Source organism: Thamnophis sirtalis, unplaced genomic scaffold (genome assembly GCF_051295495.1).
Source record: "Thamnophis sirtalis isolate CommonGarterSnake01/CBP01778 unplaced genomic scaffold, rThaSir2_p1.2 scaffold_2, whole genome shotgun sequence".
In the NCBI taxonomy this organism is placed as follows: domain Eukaryota; kingdom Metazoa; phylum Chordata; class Lepidosauria; order Squamata; family Natricidae; genus Thamnophis; species Thamnophis sirtalis.
This window is the reverse complement of record NW_028261382.1, coordinates 13,708,977-13,730,710: the sequence shown is the minus strand read 5'-3', so window position 1 is coordinate 13,730,710 and position 21,734 is coordinate 13,708,977. Positions and strand designations below refer to the sequence as shown.

Below are 21,734 nucleotides of genomic sequence, written 5' to 3'. Positions count from 1 at the left end.
GTTTTTCACATACTCCCTTGAAAGTCCATTCCATCGGAAGTCCATGTCATTTCTGCAGGTAAACCTCTCCCCCCCCTCCACAAAGGCAATTCATTTTTATACGCAAATTCCCTAGTATATTCATTTTGTATGCTTTATTTCCCTGATATACATATTTTTGTACACAACTTTCCCCCAACGCATGCTTTTTCTTTCCTTTTCTTTCGCACGCACCTTTTGGGTTAAGAATAGCATCACAAATTCCAGAGAGGTGCAGAATCAGAAGAATTAATCGTGTTCTGTTCTGCCCCATCATCCAGAAAGTGCAAAGTGTACTCATTTCACTTAGCAGTGTGGACTGGAAAAAAGTCCCCTTGATACCCTGAACCTCCCACTGTCCACTTAGTCCTTGTGGGGGACTTGTCTTAAGAAGTTAGCTTGACCACAGCCAAATTCCATTTAGAAGAAATGCTCATGTCCTAATTTGACATGAGCAAAATAAACCAAAGGTATTTCATGTATCTTCAACTGCATAAACCAATGACTTGATCCACTCATGGAGATCCACTCTCCATTAGCTTCCAACCCCCCCAAAAAACATGATTCAGGGAGGCCCTTTTTATTATTCTCTCCTTTCATCCCAAATTTGCTTTTATGTGGAGCTATGAGAAAGTCCATTACAGCTTGTCATCTCCTAAAGCCCCTTCCTTACCTTCTTCCCCACCTTTCCTGCTAAGCTGACTATCAAGTTCCATTTCACAGGGTCTTGAGAGAAGATGCACCAGTCTTTTCAGGAGATTGCTAATGTGAGAGGAATGTTGACCAAGAAAGGAAGAGGTAGAGGGGGGGTGCAGCTGTTTGATGCCTTTTTAGCTGCTGAACAGATTCCAACCCTGGGTTTTTTTTTCTTTTTTGGTAAGTTTATTGGGTAAAAATCAGTTGGCAAGCCAAGGCAGAAAGGATGGTGTGGGGGGGGAGAGATAAACATGGAGGGGGTGGGGTAGGAGGAATCATCATAGATTGATCAGAGGGGACCCAGCCCCCTTCAGTTAATATTTCAGCTGGATTCTAAGCTACAACCATGGAGAACAACATCCATTCCTCATTGAAGTGGTAAGAGATACAGATTGACCCAGGTCACAGTAGAGGCAGTAAACATAGAGAATATTTGGATTCTACTTTGTGCTTCGTCATAAATTCTCCATGGAGCCTTCAGACATACCTCTCTCTTTCCTTGCCTTTAAGACCACCAGCATGTCCAGAATGGGGACAGATTACGTACCCGACACAGGATTGATGAGAAGTTGGATTAGATCAGAAGTGTAAAATATTCTTTGCAAGAAGCAGGGGGGAAACTGCAGCAAAAATCACCATGAAATTTTATATATATATATATATATATATATATATATATATATATATATATATATATATATATATATATATATATATATATATATATATATATATATATATATATATATATATATATATATATATATATATATATAAATATAATGATGAACCACTTCCACTGAGATGAGGGCTTTCAAGCCACTTCGTTGGAATTGACAGCTGGGTCAATAGTTGTCAATGGAATAGTTGCAATAGCTGTATCTCTGTGTTGCATATCTAGAATTATTCCAGTGAGAATTTTCTGGGATTTTTGTCTCCAAGATATCCACTTTGTAAACTTTCTTTGCGTATGGCTGTTGCAGACATTTGTTTGGGTCCTTGAGATCATTTCCAGGACTCTCATTTGACAAGGAAAGGAAATATGCAAACGATCAGGTAAACGATACTCGATCCATTCTTGTTTTTTTCTTTGCAGCCGGGTGGATGTTCCTCTGATGTTTCATTTGACCAGGAGGTGAAGTGAACTTTCTTGAATGGTATATATTCCAAAACTGAAACATTTACACATAGGACAGAACCAGAAACCTTGGAGTAGAATGAGATACACTGGAGACAACAGAGGTTCCAGAATGGTTAAAGCCAGAAGGGCAAGACAGAGTTGGTGGCATTACGATGGTAGATGAGATCTCTTAATAGGAAGCTACTCCAGGGGAGAATCACCCTGGAATAACAGGACCATTGCCAGTTTGGTGCCTGATTAGGCATGCTTTCGTCAACTGTTCTTTTGTTGGTGTTATTCCATATTTCCAAATGAATTGAACTCTACCCAACAGCCAGAATCTAAAGGACACTGTAGGATTTGCAGTTCCATATTAAGTTAAATATTGTCCCCTCACCCCTTGTGTTATGTTTAATACTGTAGAAATCTTTCAATCTCTCCCACATTTCCCTTCTGCTTCTGGGATGTTATATTTTTAATAGCAGCAGCTACGGGAGCAAAAGCTCTTCCTCTCTCTCTCTTTCTCTTTCTGTATATAGCCCCAACTGCTTTACATATGATTGAGGCTTTCCACTTTTCCCTTTAACTTGTCTCTTTCGGTTTTGTTTGTTTCAGTGTTGTATGTATAGCAGGCACTTGAGTTTATATGAATATGTTGGCTTGAGGTCAAGGGAGAGGTAGGGTGGGGAGAAAAAAGACACAGCAACAGCTTTGAAGCTTGGTCGCTGCTAGCCAAGGATGTCTAAGTAGATTGGAGTGGCTTTGCCCAGCGCATGAAGGAGCTTGTAGATTTCCTTAATGTTCAGCCTCTGCTGAGGTTCCCTCTGCCAGCATCCCAGCATGATATCATACATTTCCTTGGGGCAAACCCGGGGCCTCTCCAGGACTCGGCCTTGGGTGATGCACTCAATGACCTGCAACAGGAAACATAGAGGATTAATTGTATGCATTGCTTGATTTATAAATTTATTGATCTGTTACTTTTTAAAACCAAACTCCTTCCCCCCTCTGCATGAGCTAAACAGATGTGTCCGAACGTGGCAACTTTCAATGTCAACTGCCACCTTATACTTGCTTCAGTGCTTCCCTACCATGCAGTGACAGTCTGCCATGAACTTTAGGGATGGTGGATAGGAAGGGTAATTTCATTTGGGGAAAGCGAAAGTAACCTCTGCATCTCCCCAAGATGATGCTTCAAGATCACCTGGCTGGGAGAAGTATAGCAATAGCAGTTAGACTTATATACCGCTTCATAGGGCTTTCAGCCCTCTCTAAGCAGTTTACAGAGTCAGCATATTGCCCCCACAGTCTGGGTCCTCATTTCACCCACCTTGGAAGGTTGGAAGGCTGAGTCAACCTTGAGCCGGTGAGATTTGAACGGCCGAACTGCAGCTAGCAGTCAGCTGAAGTGGCCTGCAGTACTGCACTCTAACCACTGCGCCACCTCGGCTCTACATACCAACCAAGTTTGAAGTGACCATTTTGAAAACAACTTGCTGAACGTGAATGGTCATGGGAGGGGGGGGTCAGCGATGGGAGGCAGTTAAGGGAGTAAAAAGATGAACTTAGGGGGTTTGGTGCTCTTGTCTTCTAATACTTGTGAATACAATTGTCTGCTAATGTGTCTTGTAATACACTTTGGTCCACTTGTCTTCTAATAAAATTATATCTTTCAACAACAAATGGTGCCAAGGATTATTTCTATGTAGGGGTTTAAATGTTGGCAGATCTAACACTTTTAAGACTTGTGGACTCCAACTCTCAGAATTGAAGTTCACAAGCCTTAAAATTGTCAAGTTTGGAGACCCCGGATCTAAAGAATACATTTCTAGCTGTCAAGTATGATCTGTACCATCAATTCCTTGAACAGTATTGGAAAATCCATAATTGCACAATGCCTTTTGGTTTTGGAGAAAAGGCTGAGCGCTTCTACATGAAGCCATGGTTTATTTAAATCATTTTTTTGCAGAAGATAGCAATCATCAAGGCTTTCTGGGCTAATTTCTGGCTTATTTGCCCTTGTGTTCTTGTCTTTACCCATGCATGCCTTGGTTAGCATCCTAGGATAAAAATTAAATCAAGAATATTCCAAGGAACCTCAAAGAACCCATGTATCACATTAAGTCTCAATTACCACTGGTAAAGAAAACAATAAGCATTATGGCTCTGTACAGTATGTGTTACCAGATTTTATGTCTTACACTCCAGCTGTTCTTTCTCCCATAAACCTTAATTAAAGCTATCACAATATCACAACTCAAACCATGTTGTTAGCAGCACAGTCTTTTCTTGTTTTCATTTTTGGTTCCAATCTAAAACAAAGAATGGCAATTCCCAACATTTGAAGTTAATCACCATGTCAGGGTGTAAGACCTATAGAAAGTAATAGACCCATAGGAAGCAAAGCTCCAAGACAGGTACCGATAGATTCCTCAAAGAATAGCTTTATTGGTTATAGCATATTGGCACGTATCTGGTGAAAACCGACTCCGAAGGTCCCCACTGTTTTCATTCAATTACAAGTAAAAGTGTGTCACTTTCTCAAAACAATTAGACACATGGTCCAATCACGGTGTGGTCTGGTTGCCTGGTGACCTCACTCCGCCTTCCTCTGACCAGGTGTGAGAATGTCTTTGGTTCCCAAGAGAAAGTATTTTGTTTTGGCTACACAATCCGAGCTATCTCAAATCCCCCCTCCTTATCCCTCAGCTCCAATGTGGCAACACAGAAGTTGTCAAAATGCCTTTGGTCAGATCAGCTTCAGGGTTGACATGTAATAGACTGTAACGGACCCAGAAGTTGCCCATTTGTACCCCAGGGTTCTATAAGTCGAAAGCTACCATTACTTTTCTGGAACCTTTAAACCAAGCCATGAACTTCAGTTTCCTAGCATTTTCAATCTATGCACATAAAAATGGCTCTGTGTGTGTGTGTATGTTCCAGCATAAATCTGGAATGCCTCGAGCAATTTCAACCAAACTTGGTACACAGATTACTTACTCTCTGGAAACAAATACTGTGGGGGTAAGACACCACTAACACCCCTCACGGTGTGTGTTCCGTTAAGATACAGCCTGTTGTGCCTTAAAATGGATTCTACCATACTGCCATAAAATAGCTTCTACTGTACAGTGCTGTGGAGTTGCCATGGTAACAGTTTCACAGTACTCCACAAGGGGGCTCCCTCTGGTAAGGGGGGAAACCCAACATTAGAAATTGTGGTGACGTTCACGGAAGGAGAGTTGGAATAGGTAAATACCCAGGCAGTGCTGGGTTATCAGCTAATATAAGCATAAAACAGTCTTGATGTAATTATTAACTCAATCAAGAATAGCCTCTTTTGCAACATAAAAAAATAGAGAAAGGAAAACAAGGAATCCTGCCCCTTCCCACATGCTCAGTGTCAACCCTACATGTTGAATCCTTTTTTTTTTTTACTCATTGAAACCCTTGGCCTCACCCCAAAAAATTAGGCACAACCCAAGAGGCTGATCCGCTTCTATTCTTGTGGAATGTTGGAGAACAAAAACATAGCAAGGAACTAATTTGCTTCAGAGGTCTAGAATTTCTATTTGCTTTAAAAGCATATTATTTTAAGTGCCTTATCTGGCTTGGACTGTGGGTTTAAAATCTTTTGTATCTTTCCTGTGCCATTCAGAAATTAGCACAAACAAACTCAACATGTCGACTTCTATCAAAAGACATACTTCCAGAATCTCTTTGAGATCTGTATACTTAAATTTGGGGCTGCATTCTGTTTCCCCTCACATTCATAAGCATTCTACCATTCTCTACATTTGTGTGTGTTTATGTAGTATTTTAAATGGTGATGCTGTCTAAAAAAAATCGAGGGAACCATCCATTAGATACAATACAATGTATTTAATGCATTGTATTAATGCAATGTATTGAATGCATTTAGTACATGAAATACAATGTATTTAATGCAAGAAGTCCAGTTTGTTCTAGAGGGTAAGGCACCCAGCTATAAAGCGAGAGAGTTATGAGTTCATGGCCCACCCTAGTCATTTAAAACCAGAGGGATGACCTTGGGCCCATCACACTCTCTTAGCCTGGGGAAAATAGTAGGAGGAATGTGTGTTGGATATGTTCACCATCTTGAATTATTTGTAAAAATAATAAAGAATACAAATAAAGAAATAAATAAAAATTGAGCCCAGGTATAGAGAACATTCTTCCAACAAAATGCCCATTTCTCTCTTTTTTTCCAAAATAATTTAGTCAGTTGGGAGAATTGAAGCAACAGCAATAGCACTTAGACTTATATACCGCTTCACAGTACTTTACAGCCCTCTTTAAGCAGTTGACGATTGCCCTCAACAATCTGGATCCTCATTTTGCCCACCTTGGAAAGATGGAAGGCTAAGTCAACCTTGACCCTGTCAGGATCGAATTGCTGGCAGTCGGCAGAATTAGCTTGCAATACTGCATTCTAACCACTGCACCACCACCATGGCACCACCACCATGGCAACTTCCCCTAAAATCCCAATGAACCATTTGCAACCAGATTGGACAATGCAGACTTCCTTTGATTGCTGACCAACTAACAGGAACAGCGTGGATTGGTCATGTTAATGTTTCTTTCAGTCAAAATCTTTAGGCATGATACCTCTGTATTTGACAACTGGAACCAAGGCTGTTTTCCATATGTGAAGATCTCCCAGAGAATTACTCCAAAGCTCCAGACATCGCTCTCTGTGGTGAACTTCCGGTACATAATGCTTTCAGGGGGCATCCAGCGGATTGGTAGCATTGTGTGTCCCCCAACCTGCATTGGCAAACATAAAGGAAAACTGTTTAGTTGATCCGGAAAAGAATCCACTTGCATACAATCCCAGCACTTTCCAGATAACCTGGCATGAGCCAGGAACTTCCACCATGAAATGCTAACTTATCACAAACATGGAACCAGCAATAGTAATAGCACTTAGACTTATATACCACTTCATAGTGCTTGACAACACAGTCTGGGTGATTTACAGCATCAGCAGATTGCACCCAATAATCTGGATCCTCATTTTCACCAACCTTGGAAGGATGGAAGAGTGAGTCAACCTTGAGCCAGTCAGAATTGAACTGCTGAACTGCTGGCAGCCATCAGTCAGCAGAAATAGCCTGTAATACTGCATTCTAATCACTGCGCCATCTTGAGTCCCATCAGGAACAAACTCCAAGCAATGGACAGAGTTTGCCTGAAATACTGCACTCGAGCCACTGTGCCACCGGGATTATTTCAGTGCTAATTTCAGTAGTAGACATTTTGATCCAGAGATCTCCAGCACCCGTAGAAAACCAATATGCCCAGAAAAAGTTTTCTGAGCTTTCCGGGATCTCTAACTCAAACACCAAAAGCTATAAAACTTAAACTTATATACCTCTTCACAGTGTTGTACAGCCCTCTCTAACCAGTTTACAGAGTCAGCATCTTGCCCCCAACATTCTGTGTCCTCATTTTATCGACCTCGGAAGGATGGAAGGCTGAATCAGCCCTGAATCAAGGAGAATGGAACTCCTGGCAGTCAACAGAATTGGTCTGCAGTACCATATTCTAACCATTGTGCCACCAAATGAGAAAGTCATGTTAGCTGAACATAGAAAGATAGGTTGCACATTGTTTTTAAGTCATGTTGGTCTCATTTGATGCAGGTTCTACAGATAGAACTTACTCCAGAGAGCAATTTTTTTTCCTATTAGCTAATCCATTTCTATCCAAGATATTTTGATTTTTACTCTTCCTTTTTTTCCCTTTTTTTAAAAAGTAAAATGGGTAAAGCAGGGTCAACCCATTTGAAGCTCTCTTGCCAAAAGGATGAGCGACTTGCAGCTGCAGCCTTTAGAAAATGTGTTGGCTTTTATGTGCAGTGCAGTGATGACAGTATAACCAGCAAGATTAAAGATTTGATGTATGCCTCAGAAGCATCAATGCTTACACAGCTCTTGAAACATCTGCATCAATCCCTAACCCTGGGGGACGCTTGGAAAAGGGGAACATTTTTTTTTCAACTAGTTTTTCTCTCTTTAGGTTGTTTCTCTGCACCAGGTGGATCCATTAGGCAAGAATATTGAAGGGTGAGGATAAGGAGAAGGGGGAAGATTACTGAATTTCAAGCCGTAATTCAAAGGAATATTGCAGAATCAAACAGAAATGTCTAAAGTAGCGTGGGCTTAGTGAAGGAGCTCATGTTTCTTGGCTAAGTGGCTAATTTTTTTTTAAAGGGAGGAGGTCTGTTTTTCACTGTCTTGGCTGGCTTCTGCCTACACAACATTGCTGGTGAAGTTTGGAGTTTTACACTGGTTTTATAACAAACTGATGCATTGGTTAATTAAGAACTGTCTGTGTATACAAGAAGGAAACATTTGAACAGCTCTCGGGTAGACAGTTTTACATTAGGCACAAATTTTGAGCAGGGCTTCCAGCCAACAGCAGGTGGAAAGTGATGTACACAACATGCCTTTGAAAAGGCATTTTATACATAGCTGATTGAAGAGATGCAGTGGCTCAATGGCTAAGGCACTGGGCTTGTCGATCAGAAATGTCAGCAGTTAAGTGGTTCGAATCCCTAGTGCCGCGGAACGGTGGGAGCTCCCATTACTTGTCCCAGCTTTTGCCAACCTAGCAGTTTGAAAACACGTAAAAATGCAAGTAGAAAATAGGAACCACCTTTGGTGGGAAGGTAACAGGGTTCCGAGCACCTTCAGCATTTAGTCATGCCAGCCACATGAACACAGAGACGTCTTCTGGCAGTGCTGGCTCTTTGACTTAGAAACAGAGATGAGCACTGCCCCCTAGAGCCGGAAACAACTAGCAAGCATGTATGGGGGAACCAGTGTTTAGAGTGCAGTACTGCAGGGTACTTCTACTGACTGACAGCTGCCTGCAATTTGGCAGTTCAAATCTCACCAGGCTCAAGGTTGACTCAGCCTTCCATCCTTCTGAGGAGGGTAAAATGAGGACCCAGATTGTTGGGGGCAAGAGGCTGACTCTGTAAACCGCTTAGAGCGGGCGGTAAAAGCACCATGAAGCGGTATATAAGTCTAAGTTCTATTGCTATAGCTATACGGCTTCTACAGTCCATTCTAAGTGATTTAGCGTATCATCCTGTTGCTCCCAACAATCTGAGTCCTCATTTTACTGACCTCAGAAGGATGGAAAGCTGAGTCAACCAACGGAGATTTGAACTGCCAAATTGCAGGCAGCCGTCAGTCAGTAGAAGTAGCCTGCAGTACTGCTGAGTCAACCTTGAGGGAAGGAATCAAACTCCTAAATAATAATAATAATAATAATAATAATAATAATAATAATAATAATAATAATAACAACAACTCCGCCGTTGCCGGTCCCAAGCCCGGATGAGAAAGGAGGAAGGTTGGGATCAGGTTGGCATCTGGTCCCGTAAAAAAACCCCTGCCAACCCATACAATATGGTGAAAAAAACGAATAAGAATTCCATACCGCATCGGTCGTCACGTGGGTTAACAAGGGCCGCGGCGGATGTTGGGGTCCCTGGACATCCGTCGACAAGTGGGATACAAGTGGACCAGCCAACAAAACGACAAAAATATAGTGCAGATGAAAACCGTGCCATAATGGCCTGTTACTACAACTCAGAGCCAGAAAAAAGAGGATATTTAAAGCGAATGTATGAATTATGGAAACAACAATATCCAGATTCAAATGTTAGTGAACAACGACTAGCAGATCAAATGCGATTTATTATACGGAATAAAGTGTTTAGTGAAGTTGAACATGAGGAAATTCAGGCAAATTGCAAAACCCAAAAAACAATATCACAAGCGGAAATAACTGATATTCAAGACACAACTAAAGACACTATAGTAGAACTCCCAGAAGAAGCTCCCAGGGAGGAAATAACATCACCACCACTAGAACCAGTTATCACTGAACCAACTGATGAACTAACTCAAAAACAAAAAGAATTGAAGGATAAGATCATGGAGCATTTTCTGCTTAATGAGGAAAGGCAACGTTTACCATCACTAAAAACTGTGCCTAAGAAAATTTTGGCCCCTATCATGAAAATGGTTAATGCAGTGTTTTCAACAATTGAACCGGGATCCATCTTGGAAACAAACCAGTTAATGTACAGCGCAGCTGTAATAATCACTAATGAACTAGGCATTAAAATTAAAGTACCTAGTCACACAACAGAAAAAGCATCAAAGCCAAAGTGGAAAATCCGTCTAGAACAAAAAATCAAAAAATTAAGGGCAGATGCTAGTAACTTAAAGAACATGCATGAGCAACGGCTTAAAAACAACAAAATCATAGATCGGCTAATCAGAAGATATAGATTGGATACAAGAAACATCAATGAAGCTGTAGAGATTGTAAAACAGCAGATAACAGCAACAGCTAGAAAAATTGAAAGATATGAGGCACGAATCATCCAATATAAACAAAATCAGCAATTTCGATCAGACCAACGGCGTTTTTATCAAAGTCTTAATGTGAATGGTGAAACCAAAAGTGAAAAACCAGAAAAGCAGGCCACAGTTGAATTCTGGAAAGAATTGTGGGAAAATGCAAAGGACTACAACAAGGAAGCAAAGTGGATACATGACTTTGAGAAAAGCATTGGCAACAAACAAATGCAAGTATTAGAAATAACAACTGAGATGATCAAAAATCGAGTTAAAAAGGTAAAGAATTGGACATCACCTGGAAAGGACCAATTACATGGTTTCTGGCTCAAATATCTGACCAGTTTACATGCAATATTGGCCAGGCAACTGAATGAAATTTTACAAAAGGGCCAAATTGATGAATGGTTGACAACTGGAAAAACATACTTGATTCAGAAAGATCCAACTAAAGGAACAACACCTGAAAACTATAGACCAATAACATGCTTACCAACAACCTTCAAATTACTCACAGGCATTATTGCAGATAACATGATGGATTATTTGGAAACAAACAACATCTTGCCAGTAGAGCAAAAAGGCAACAAAAGAAGGAGCAGGGGCACAAAAGATCAGCTTCTAATTGATAAAATGATATTAGAAAATTGTAAGAACAGAAAAACGAACTTGAATATGGTCTGGATTGATTACAAAAAGGCATTTGACTCACTGCCACATAGTTGGATCATAAAATGCTTAGAAACAACTGGCATTAGCAAAAATATTACATCCTTTACTGAAAAGGCGATGAAACAATGGAGAACTGAGTTGGCAGTAGGGAATGAGAGCTACGGAATGGTTAATATCAAGCGAGGAATTTTCCAGGGTGATTCACTTTCACCTCTTCTCTTCATCATCGCAATGATCCCACTATCAGTAATCTTAAAAAAAATGAAATTAGGCTACCAAACAGCCAAAAAAGCTGAAAAAATTTCGCATTTACTATATATGGATGATTTGAAACTCTATGGAAAGTCAGAAATAGAAATCCAATCATTGACAAATACAGTCCGAGTATTCAGCACCGATATTTCAATGCAGTTTGGCATGGAAAAATGCGCCACTGTATCCATAAAAAGGGGCAAAATCACTGCATCTGAGGGAATTGAAATGCCCAATGGCCAACTAATTAAATGCAAAGAAAATGAAGCCTACAAATACTTAGGCATTCTGCAGTTGGATAACATCAAGCATGGAGAAGTAAAAACTATTGTCAGACGAGAGTACACCAACAGAGTTAGGAAAATTTTGAAATCTAAATTGAATGGTGGAAATACAATCAAAGCCATAAATACCTGGGCAATACCAGTTATAAGATACACAGCTGGCATAGTTAACTGGACACAAGCTGATTTGGACCTTTTGGACCGAAAAACCAGGAAACTAATGACAATGCACTACAGTTTACATCCACGTGGTGATACTGATAGACTGTATCTGCCCCGAAAATCAGGTGGCAGAGGATTATTACAAGTGAAGCAAACAGTTGAAGAAGAAAAACATGCACTGGCTGATTATTTAAAAGACACTCAAGAACATCTATTAATCGAAGTAAAGAACAAAAATCTACTGAAGGCCCAACAGACAAAACAAGAATACAGAAAAGATGTGATAAAATCAAGAATGGAGAGTTGGCAGAACAAAGCACTGCATGGTCAATTTCTGGAAAAAATAAAAGATAAAGTGGACAGTGAACAAACTTGGTTATGGTTAAAAACAGGTACATTAAAGAAAGAAACAGAGTCACTAATCCTGGCTGCGCAAGAACAAGCTATCCGCACAAATGCCATTAAGGCCAAAATCGAAAAATCCTCTGATGATGCCAAATGCAGACTTTGCAAAGAAGCTGATGAAACTGTTGATCACATACTCAGCTGCTGTAAAAAAATCGCGCAGACTGATTATAAATTGCGGCACAATTCAGTAGCACAAATGATCCATTGGAATTTGTGCAAAAATTATAATATTAAAACAGCAACAAACTGGTGGGAACATCAGCCTGAAAAAGTCACAGAAAATCAGATGGTCAAGATCTTGTGGGATTTCCGTATACAAACCGACAAAATACTGGCGCATAATACACCAGACATCACACTGGTTGAGAAAAATAAGGTCACAATCATAGACATCGCAATACCAGGTGATAGCAGGGTCGCCGAGAAGGAACATGAAAAAATTGCAAGATACCAGGACTTAAAAATCGAAATTCAACGACTATGGCACAAACCAGCAGTGGTAATTCCAGTGGTAATTGGCACACTGGGTGCTATTCCAAAAGCACTGGAATTACATTTAAAACAGTTAAAAATTGACAAAATCACCATCAGTCAAATGCAAAAAGCCGCACTGCTTGGATCTGCACGCATATTACGAAAATACGTTACGACGTCCTAGGCCCCTGGGTGGGGCCCGACTAGTAACCAATGCCAAATCCGGCGAAACAACTGGCCGCTGTGATACAATTGTATAATAATAATAATAATAATAATAATAATAATAATAATAATAATAATAATAATAATAATAATAATAATAATAATAATAAATAATTGTTATTAATATTAATAATAATAAAAACAGTGGAGAACTGAGTTGGCAGTAGGGAATGAGAAGTACGGAACGGTTAATACCAAGTGAGGAATTTTCCAGGGGGATTCACTTTCACCTCTTCTCTTCATCATTGCGATGATCCCACTATCAATAATCTTAAAAAAAATGAAACAGCCAAAGAAGCTGAAAAAAATTCTCATTTATTATATATGGATGGTTTGAAACTCTATGGAAAGTCAAAAATAGAAATCCAATCACTGACAAACACAGTATGAGTATTCAGCACCGATATTTCAATGCAGTTTGGCATGAAAAATGTGCCTCTGTATCCATAAAAAGGGGCAAAATCACTACATGTAAAGGAATTGAAATGCCCAATGGCCAACTAATTAAATGCAATGAAAATGAAGCCTACAAATATTTAGGCATTCTGCAGTTGGATAACATCAAGCATGGAGAAGTAAAAACTATTGTCAGGGGAGAGTATACCAACAGAGTTAGGAAAATTTTGAAATCTAAATTGAATGGTGGAAATACAATCAAGGCCATTAATACCTGGGCAATACCAGTTATAAGATACACAGCTGGTATAGTTAACTGGACATTTTGGACCGAAAAACCAGGAAACTAATGACAATGCACTATAGTTTACATCCATGTGGTGATACTGATAGACTATATCTGCCCCGAAAATCAGGTGGCAGAGGATTATTACAAGTGAAGCAAAAAAATCCGTTTAGAACAAAAAATCAAAAAATTAAGGGCAGATGCTAGTAACTTAAAGAACATGCATGAGCAATGACTTAAAAACAACAAAATCATAGATCGGCTAATCAGAAGATATAGATTGGATACAAGAAACATCAATGAAGCTGTAGAGATTGTAAAACAGCAAATAACAGCAACAGCTAGAAAAATTGAAAGATATGAGGCACGAATCATCCAATATAAACAAAATCAGCAATTTCGATCAGACCAACGGCGTTTTTATCAAAGTCTTAATGTGAATGGTGACACCAAAAGTGAAAAACCAGAAAAGCAGGCCACAGTTGAATTCTGGAAAGAATTGTGGGAAAATGCAAAGGACTACAACAAGGAAGCAAAGTGGATACATGACTTTGAGAAAAGCATTGGCAACAAACAAATGCAAGTATTAGAAATAACAACTGAGATGATCAAAAATCGAGTTAAAAAGGTAAAGAATTGGACATCACCTGGAAAGGACCAATTACATGGTTTCTGGCTCAAATATCTGACCAGTTTACATGCAATATTGGCCAGGCAACTGAATGAAATTTTACAAAAGGGCCAAATTGATGAATGGTTGACAACTGGAAAAACATACTTGATTCAGAAAGATCCAACTATAGGAACAACACCTGAAAACTATAGACCAATAACATGCTTGCCAACAACCTTCAAATTACTCACAGGCATTATTGCAGATAACATGATGGATTATTTGGAAACAAACAACATCTTGCCAGTAGAGCAAAAAGGCAACAAAAGAAGGAGCAGGGGCACAAAAGATCAGCTTCTAATTGATAAAATGATATTAGAAAATTGTAAGAACAGAAAAACGAACTTGAATATGGTCTGGATTGATTACAAAAAGGCATTTGACTCACTGCCACATAGTTGGATCATAAAATGCTTAGAAACAACTGGCATTAGCAAAAATATTACATCCTTTACTGAAAAGGCGATGAAACAATGGAGAACTGAGTTGGCAGTAGGGAATGAGAGCTACGGAATGGTTAATATCAAGCGAGGAATTTTCCAGGGTGATTCACTTTCACCTCTTCTCTTCATCATCGCAATGATCCCACTATCAGTAATCTTAAAAAAAATGAAATTAGGCTACCAAACAGCCAAAAAAGCTGAAAAAATTTCGCATTTACTATATATGGATGATTTGAAACTCTATGGAAAGTCAGAAATAGAAATCCAATCATTGACAAATACAGTCCGAGTATTCAGCACCGATATTTCAATGCAGTTTGGCATGGAAAAATGCGCCACTGTATCCATAAAAAGGGGCAAAATCACTGCATCTGAGGGAGTTGAAATGCCCAATGGCCAACTAATTAAATGCAAAGAAAATGAAGCCTACAAATACTTAGGCATTCTGCAGTTGGATAACATCAAGCATGGAGAAGTAAAAACTATTGTCAGACGAGAGTACACCAACAGAGTTAGGAAAATTTTGAAATCTAAATTGAATGGTGGAAATACAATCAAAGCCATAAATACCTGGGCAATACCAGTTATAAGATACACAGCTGGCATAGTTAACTGGACACAAGCTGATTTGGACCTTTTGGACCGAAAAACCAGGAAGCTAATGACAATGCACTACAGTTTACATCCACGTGGTGATACTGATAGACTGTATCTGCCCCGAAAATCAGGTGGCAGAGGATTATTACAAGTGAAGCAAACAGTTGAAGAAGAAAAACATGCACTGGCTGATTATTTAAAAGAAAGTCAAGAACATCTATTAATCGAAGTAAAGAACAAAAATCTACTGAAGGCCCAACAGACAAAACAAGAATACAGAAAAGATGTGATAAAATCAAGAATGGAGAGTTGGCAGAACAAAGCACTGCATGGTCAATTTCTGGAAAAAATAAAAGATAAAGTGGACAGTGAACAAACTTGGTTATGGTTAAAAACAGGTACATTAAAGAAAGAAACAGAGTCACTAATCCTGGCTGCGCAAGAACAAGCTATCCGCACAAATGCCATTAAGGCCAAAATCGAAAAATCCTCTGATGATACCAAATGCAGACTTTGCAAAGAAGCTGACGAAACTGTTGATCACATACTCAGCTGCTGTAAAAAAAATCGCGCAGACTGATTATAAATTGCGGCACAATTCAGTAGCACAAATGATCCATTGGAATTTGTGCAAAAATTATAATATTAAAACAGCAACAAAGTGGTGGGAACATCAGCCTGAAAAAGTCACAGAAAATCAGATGGTCAAGATCTTGTGGGATTTCCGTATACAAACCGACAAAATACTGGCGCATAATACACCAGACATCACACTGGTTGAGAAAAATAAGGTCACAATCATAGACATTGCAATACCAGGTGATAGCAGGGTCGCCGAGAAGGAACATGAAAAAATCGCAAGATACCAGGACTTAAAAATCGAAATTCAACGACTATGGCACAAACCAGCAGTGGTAATTCCAGTGGTAATTGGCACACTGGGTGCTATTCCAAAAGCACTGGAATTACATTTAAAACAGTTAAAAATTGACAAAATCACCATCAGTCAAATGCAAAAAGCCGCACTGCTTGGATCTGCACGCATATTACAAAAATACGTTACGACGTCCTAGGCCCCTGGGTGGGGCCCGACTAGTAACCAATGCCAAATCCGGCGAAACAACTGGCCGCTGTGATACAATTGTATAATAATAATAATAATAATAATAATAATAATAATAATAATAATAATAATAATAATAATAATAATAATAATAATAATAATAATAATAATAGAGCTGTGGGGTTATAGTGGTTAGAATGTAGTACTGCAGGCTAACTCTGCTCATATTGACTGGAACAATTACCAGTATTATAATATAACATAATTATTATTGATTATAATTATTATTATCAAGTATATTATTGATAATAAGTATTATCAATTATATTGATAATAATCAACCCTTGGGATTGAATGGAAGTTTGGCAAGCCAGGGTGGCTGCAGACGATTGGAGAGAGTTGAACAGTGAAATACTCTCATGCATCAAAGTCACCCATGATAATTTCAATCACATTTTTTGTCTTCAGACTGTATGAGAACTGGCAGAAAAGGAATATGATTTCTTTCTACATTGCTAGGATGCTCTGATTCTTCAACTACTGCACAGTTTCGCAAATGATTTCTGATTCCAACCCCCTCTTATGTTGTTCTAACCTAGGCTTCCCAAGAGCATCAAACAAACTCCTTGTCCTGACAAAAAACCCTTTTATTAATTGACTGTGAATTTTTGCTCATTCACATCCAACAAAGTCTTCCGAGGGAGGATTTACAGTCACAGACCTTATCTGGCTTGGAGAGCTGTGTCTGTGTGTCTGTGTGTCTGTGTGTCTGTGTGTCTGTGTGTGTCTGTGTCTGTGTGTGTGTGTATGTACAGTATATGTACAGTATATGTATATCTGTATGTGTATGTATATGTACAATATATGTGTATGTCTATGTGTATGTGTGTGTGTGTGTGTGTGTGTGTGTGTGTGTGTGTGTGTATGTATGTATGTATGTATGTATGTATGTATGTATGTATGTATGTATGTAGGAAGACAGTGGTCCAACAAGAGTTGTGACACAGGAGACACACCACACATATTCCATTCTGATCATTTGATCAGCTGAGTTATATCTCTACATATATAATGAACACTTTTTATTGCGTCATGGTAGAGTTTGGCACCTTTATAAATTACTAAATAAGTAAATAATTAAACCTGTCAAATCAAAGTAGGAAGATGTTTGCTCAATAATTCTAACCCAACACAATCAACTTTTTATTCAGAGACCTCTTGCTGACCAATGTCCTCCAGTTGGTCTTCAGTTTATAAATCAACTTGATTCAACATCTTAGAAAAGATGGAAAAAGTGGCACCTTCACAGACCATCCAGAGATGGCAGGTTTTGGTTGTGTTACAGTAAATGTATTGCTTCAACTCATTTAAGGTTAATGAAGATTAACATGGTTCAATGAACATAAACATAAATGGAGGTCAAAGATTAGGAAACTCATCAGAATTCGAGATGGAGGCTGTATTACAGAGAGTTGAAAAAGTTAGACAAAAAGTAGAAAAAGGTAGACCTGACACATTCATAAACACTCCTTACTCAATTAGTGATTAAATAAATGAAAAAAGCACCACATCCTGCCAATGTTTCACTGTTTCTTTCTTCTTTTGAAAAAAAGTCCTTACAAAACAACTGGTATGAGAAAATGAAATAAAACTACCTAATAAGATCATTAGGTAGACCTTATTAGAGCTTAAAGGTAAGGCATGTAAGACGTAAGATGTATTAGAGCTTAAATGTAAGATCTGAACATCTGCACCTCTATAACTGTCTGGTTCGGTTCTGCAACCCAACAAGACAGACACAGACTTCAGAGGATAGTTAGAACTGCAGAAAAAACCATTACTACCAACCTGCTTTCCATTGAGGACCTGTACACTGCATGAGTCAAAAAGAGGGCTGTGAAAATATTTACAGACCCCTCACCTCCTGGACATAAATTGTTTCAACTTCTACCATCAAAATGACACTATAGGGCACTACACACCAAGACAACTAGACACAAGAAGAGTTTTTTTTTCCTGAACGCCATCACTCTTCTAAACAAATAATTCCCTCACCACTGTTAAACCATTCACTAAGGCTGCATTACTATTACTATTAGTCTTCTCATCGTTCCTATCACCCATCTCCTCCGACTTATGACTGCATGACTATAACGTTGTTGCTTGCATCCTTACGCTTTATAGTGATTGTTTCCTAGTATGATCTGATTGCTTATTTGTACCCTATGACTCTCATTAAGTGTTGCACCTTATGATTCATGTACCTTTTCTTTGTATATACACTGAGAGCAGACACATTCCTTGTGTGTCCAATCACACTTGGCCAATAAAGAATTCTATTCTGTTCCATTCTGTTCTGCTCTATTCTATTCTATTCTTTTCTATTCTATGAAATTCACAGAATGAATATTTCACTATCTTATTCAAAAAGTATGCTCTATGCTGAGATACTACAATTTAGAAGTGAGAAGGATTCATTTTCCTTCAGTGCAATACAGCATAAACGTAGATGAAAAGATAGCATGAACAGGGAGACTGAAATGATATTTACTAAAAGAAATGTCCTATTTATATCAGTGTTGTTTTTAAAAATCCAATTGACCTTAAGGAAGCTTACTCCCCCCCAAAAATTTTTATTCCTGATTGCAATTTTCAATGCTATTCATGCCTACGAAATTGCTATATAATTCAGTAGGATTCACTTCCAGATATGGAAGAAATGTGACATACTATAGGGTAGTGATGTGGTGCCCAAACCGGAACACATGTCCATGTGTGCACGCTGGAGAATCGGAAACTCAAAGACCAGCTGGCCAGCGCATGCATGCCTATTTTTTGGGCATTTTTTGCTGTTTTGTAGGCCATTTTCCAGCCATTTTGGCCCGGAAAAAGGTCCAGAAAACTGCCTGCTTTTATTATCATTTTTTGGGATTTTTCAGGCTGTTTTCTGGTGCTCCAGTGCCCGCTAAGACCACATGTGCACACTGGAAACCAGAAGAGCAGCTGACAACCGCCTGCTGCCAATTACCTCCCACAGACCCATTAGATCTCACAGGGTTGGCCTCCTCCGGGTGCCATCTACCAGCCAATGCCATCTGGCTATTACCCGGGGGAGGGCCTTCTCTGTGGCAGCTCCGGCCCTCTGGAATGAACTCCCTGCAGGGATTCGGACCCTCACCTCTCTCCAGGCCTTCCGAAAAGCCATCAAAACCTGGCTTTGCCAGCAGGCCTGGGGGTGACGAGTTCCCTCCCCTCTCGACATGTATGGTTGTGTGACTGTTGCTTATTTTTACTATTTGTATTGGTTTTTATGTTCCCATTTTTTCCCCTTTGAATTGTTCGCCGCCCTGAGTCCTCCCGGAGAAGGGCGGCATACAAATAATAAAATTCTATTCTATTCTATTCTATTCTACATGCTCACAGAGAGAGCTTTGCACACCACCTCTGGCACACCTAGCATAGGTTCGCCATCATGGCTCTAGGGGAGAACCATAACAGCTTCAGATAATAAGATGACAGCCTAACTTTAATATCCTTATTCATATATCAGTCCCACACAGATCAGCGAGACCTACTCCTAGATTTATGTAGGATTACTGCGGTCTATTGCTTTACAGACCATTAAAAGGAAAAAAGATTCACAAAGAGAACATTTAAATTAAATAATGTAGAATTACAGGAGAAGAACTAATCTGACAGATAAAACAGAAACCTGTAATCTTTTCATGATATTAATATAACACTAGAAGACAAAAAAGCTGAGTAGTAAATGTCAGGCATAAGATAGCGTGCCAGAACCAGTAAAGAAAGAAATATTAGAAGAAAGCATATTTGAAAAGCAGTGTAAAGCACATCCATCTGGAACAATGTAAAACATAAAATCTAATTTCTAAACGGGAAAGAAACTGGACAACTTAGTCTTTTGGAAAGGCTGAAGAAAGAAAATATGCTAGAAGCAAGCTCCCAACCCCAGAAGAGAAAAGAAATGAACATATAATTGGAAATAAGTGAGACCTTCACTATCGGTTTGCCTTTTTCTCTGATGGGGTTTATTTTTGAATGCTGTTACATTTTTTTATTTTTCTTATGTGTGTATGTTTGTTTGGTTTCACCCCATCTGTGCTGTTCACATTACAATGGACAAGGACGGACATCCATTTTTGCAGCTACTAACATTGTTGGCCGAGCATGTACAAAAACAGCCAGGGAAATGATTGAAGCATGGGAAATAGGCCCCTTGTCAGTTAACAGGACAGCTAATTTACCACTAGCTTATTAGATAATTAGGAGCCAAGGACTTTGCAGCACAAGGAAACAACTTGCTATTAAGAAACAACTCAGCCATCAACACCCCAATCAACAAATAAAAAGCCACACACAACTAGGCACCACATAAATACTAAGCATAGAATAGCCCAAAGCACACATTCCATTAGAGGGAAGTTCCCTGAAAATTGTCTCCAGTATGAGTCTAAAACTCAGAAGACTAAACCTCTGGTCCCAGTGACTGACCCAGATTAAATCCTATGTTTGTACCAGAGTCACAGCTGTGAAGCAAATAACAATATAAATTAATTAAACAAATGCCATAGAAACAACAACAACAACAAAATAGTATAAAATGGTCAAAAGTTTTAGGAAGGATTTAATTCTGATTTAATTCACTGAGCTTTGGTGGCGCAGTGGTTAGAGTGCAGTACTGCAGGCTACTTCTGCTGACTACTGGATGACTGCAATTTGGCAGTACAAATCTCTCCAGGCTCAAGGTTGACTCAGCCTTCCATCCTTCCAAGGTGGGTAAAATGAGGACCCAGATTGTTGGGGGCAATAAGCTGACTCTGTTTACAGAGGGCTTCAAAGCACTATAAAGTGGTATATAAGTCTAAATGCTATTGTAATAATTCCTTCTACGCAAAAAGTAGTTATTCATTCATTTTTTCATGCATTCATCTGCTCATTCATTTGTTCATTCATTCATTTGCTCAATCATGCATTTCATAACAGGTATTTAAAAAAAGAAATTGCATATCAATTTGTTGCCCGGCATAAAATATTGTAGGCAAGGTTCAACCATTCTCATGACGAAGCAGAAAGTGGGTCTGATTGTTAAAAAGAAAAGAAGGTTATTATTATTATTAAAATTTATATGCCGCCCAATCCCGAAGGCTAGGTTGTGAGCCTTTTGTAATTGTAGGTCCTTGTGTTTCACAGATGAGGAAAATGAGACTTGTGGAATGATTGTGAGTGAAACACACCTTAGACACATTAAAAAAAAATTCACAGTCCACACTGTTTTCAGAGATATTTCTTTCTGAAAACTGGCAACAATGCCATGAGCCTATGCAGCTCATCCACTGTCAATCAGTCAAGAGGAACAAAGATCCTCCTCAAGATGTTGGACCAAAATATATTATCTCAAACAATGTGGATGGGGGAGAACGCGACAAAAAATATTAGTCAAAATCCATCTCATAAGTTCATGCCAATGGTTAAATTTAAATTAGAATTTCCTTATCTTTGCTCTGCTCTGCTATAGAACCTCAGGTTTGAAAAATGGAGA

General features: G+C 39.0%; 1 protein-coding gene across 3 annotated transcripts in view; it reads right to left on the bottom strand.

The window, feature by feature from the left end:
- Positions 1-2,434: 2,434 nt before the first annotated feature.
- Positions 2,435-21,734, bottom strand: part of NTRK3 (neurotrophic receptor tyrosine kinase 3) — a 460,883-nt gene continuing 441,583 nt past the window's right edge. For all 3 annotated transcript variants that reach the window (XM_087704304.1, XM_087704303.1, XM_087704306.1), the window contains 2 exons: positions 6,467-6,625; positions 2,435-2,748 (listed from right to left, as the gene is read on the bottom strand). In XM_087704304.1, coding sequence (XP_087560430.1) covers positions 2,563-2,748; positions 6,467-6,625 — 345 coding nt within the window. In that variant the 3' untranslated portion in view covers positions 2,435-2,562. The remainder of the gene's footprint in view (positions 2,749-6,466; positions 6,626-21,734) is intronic.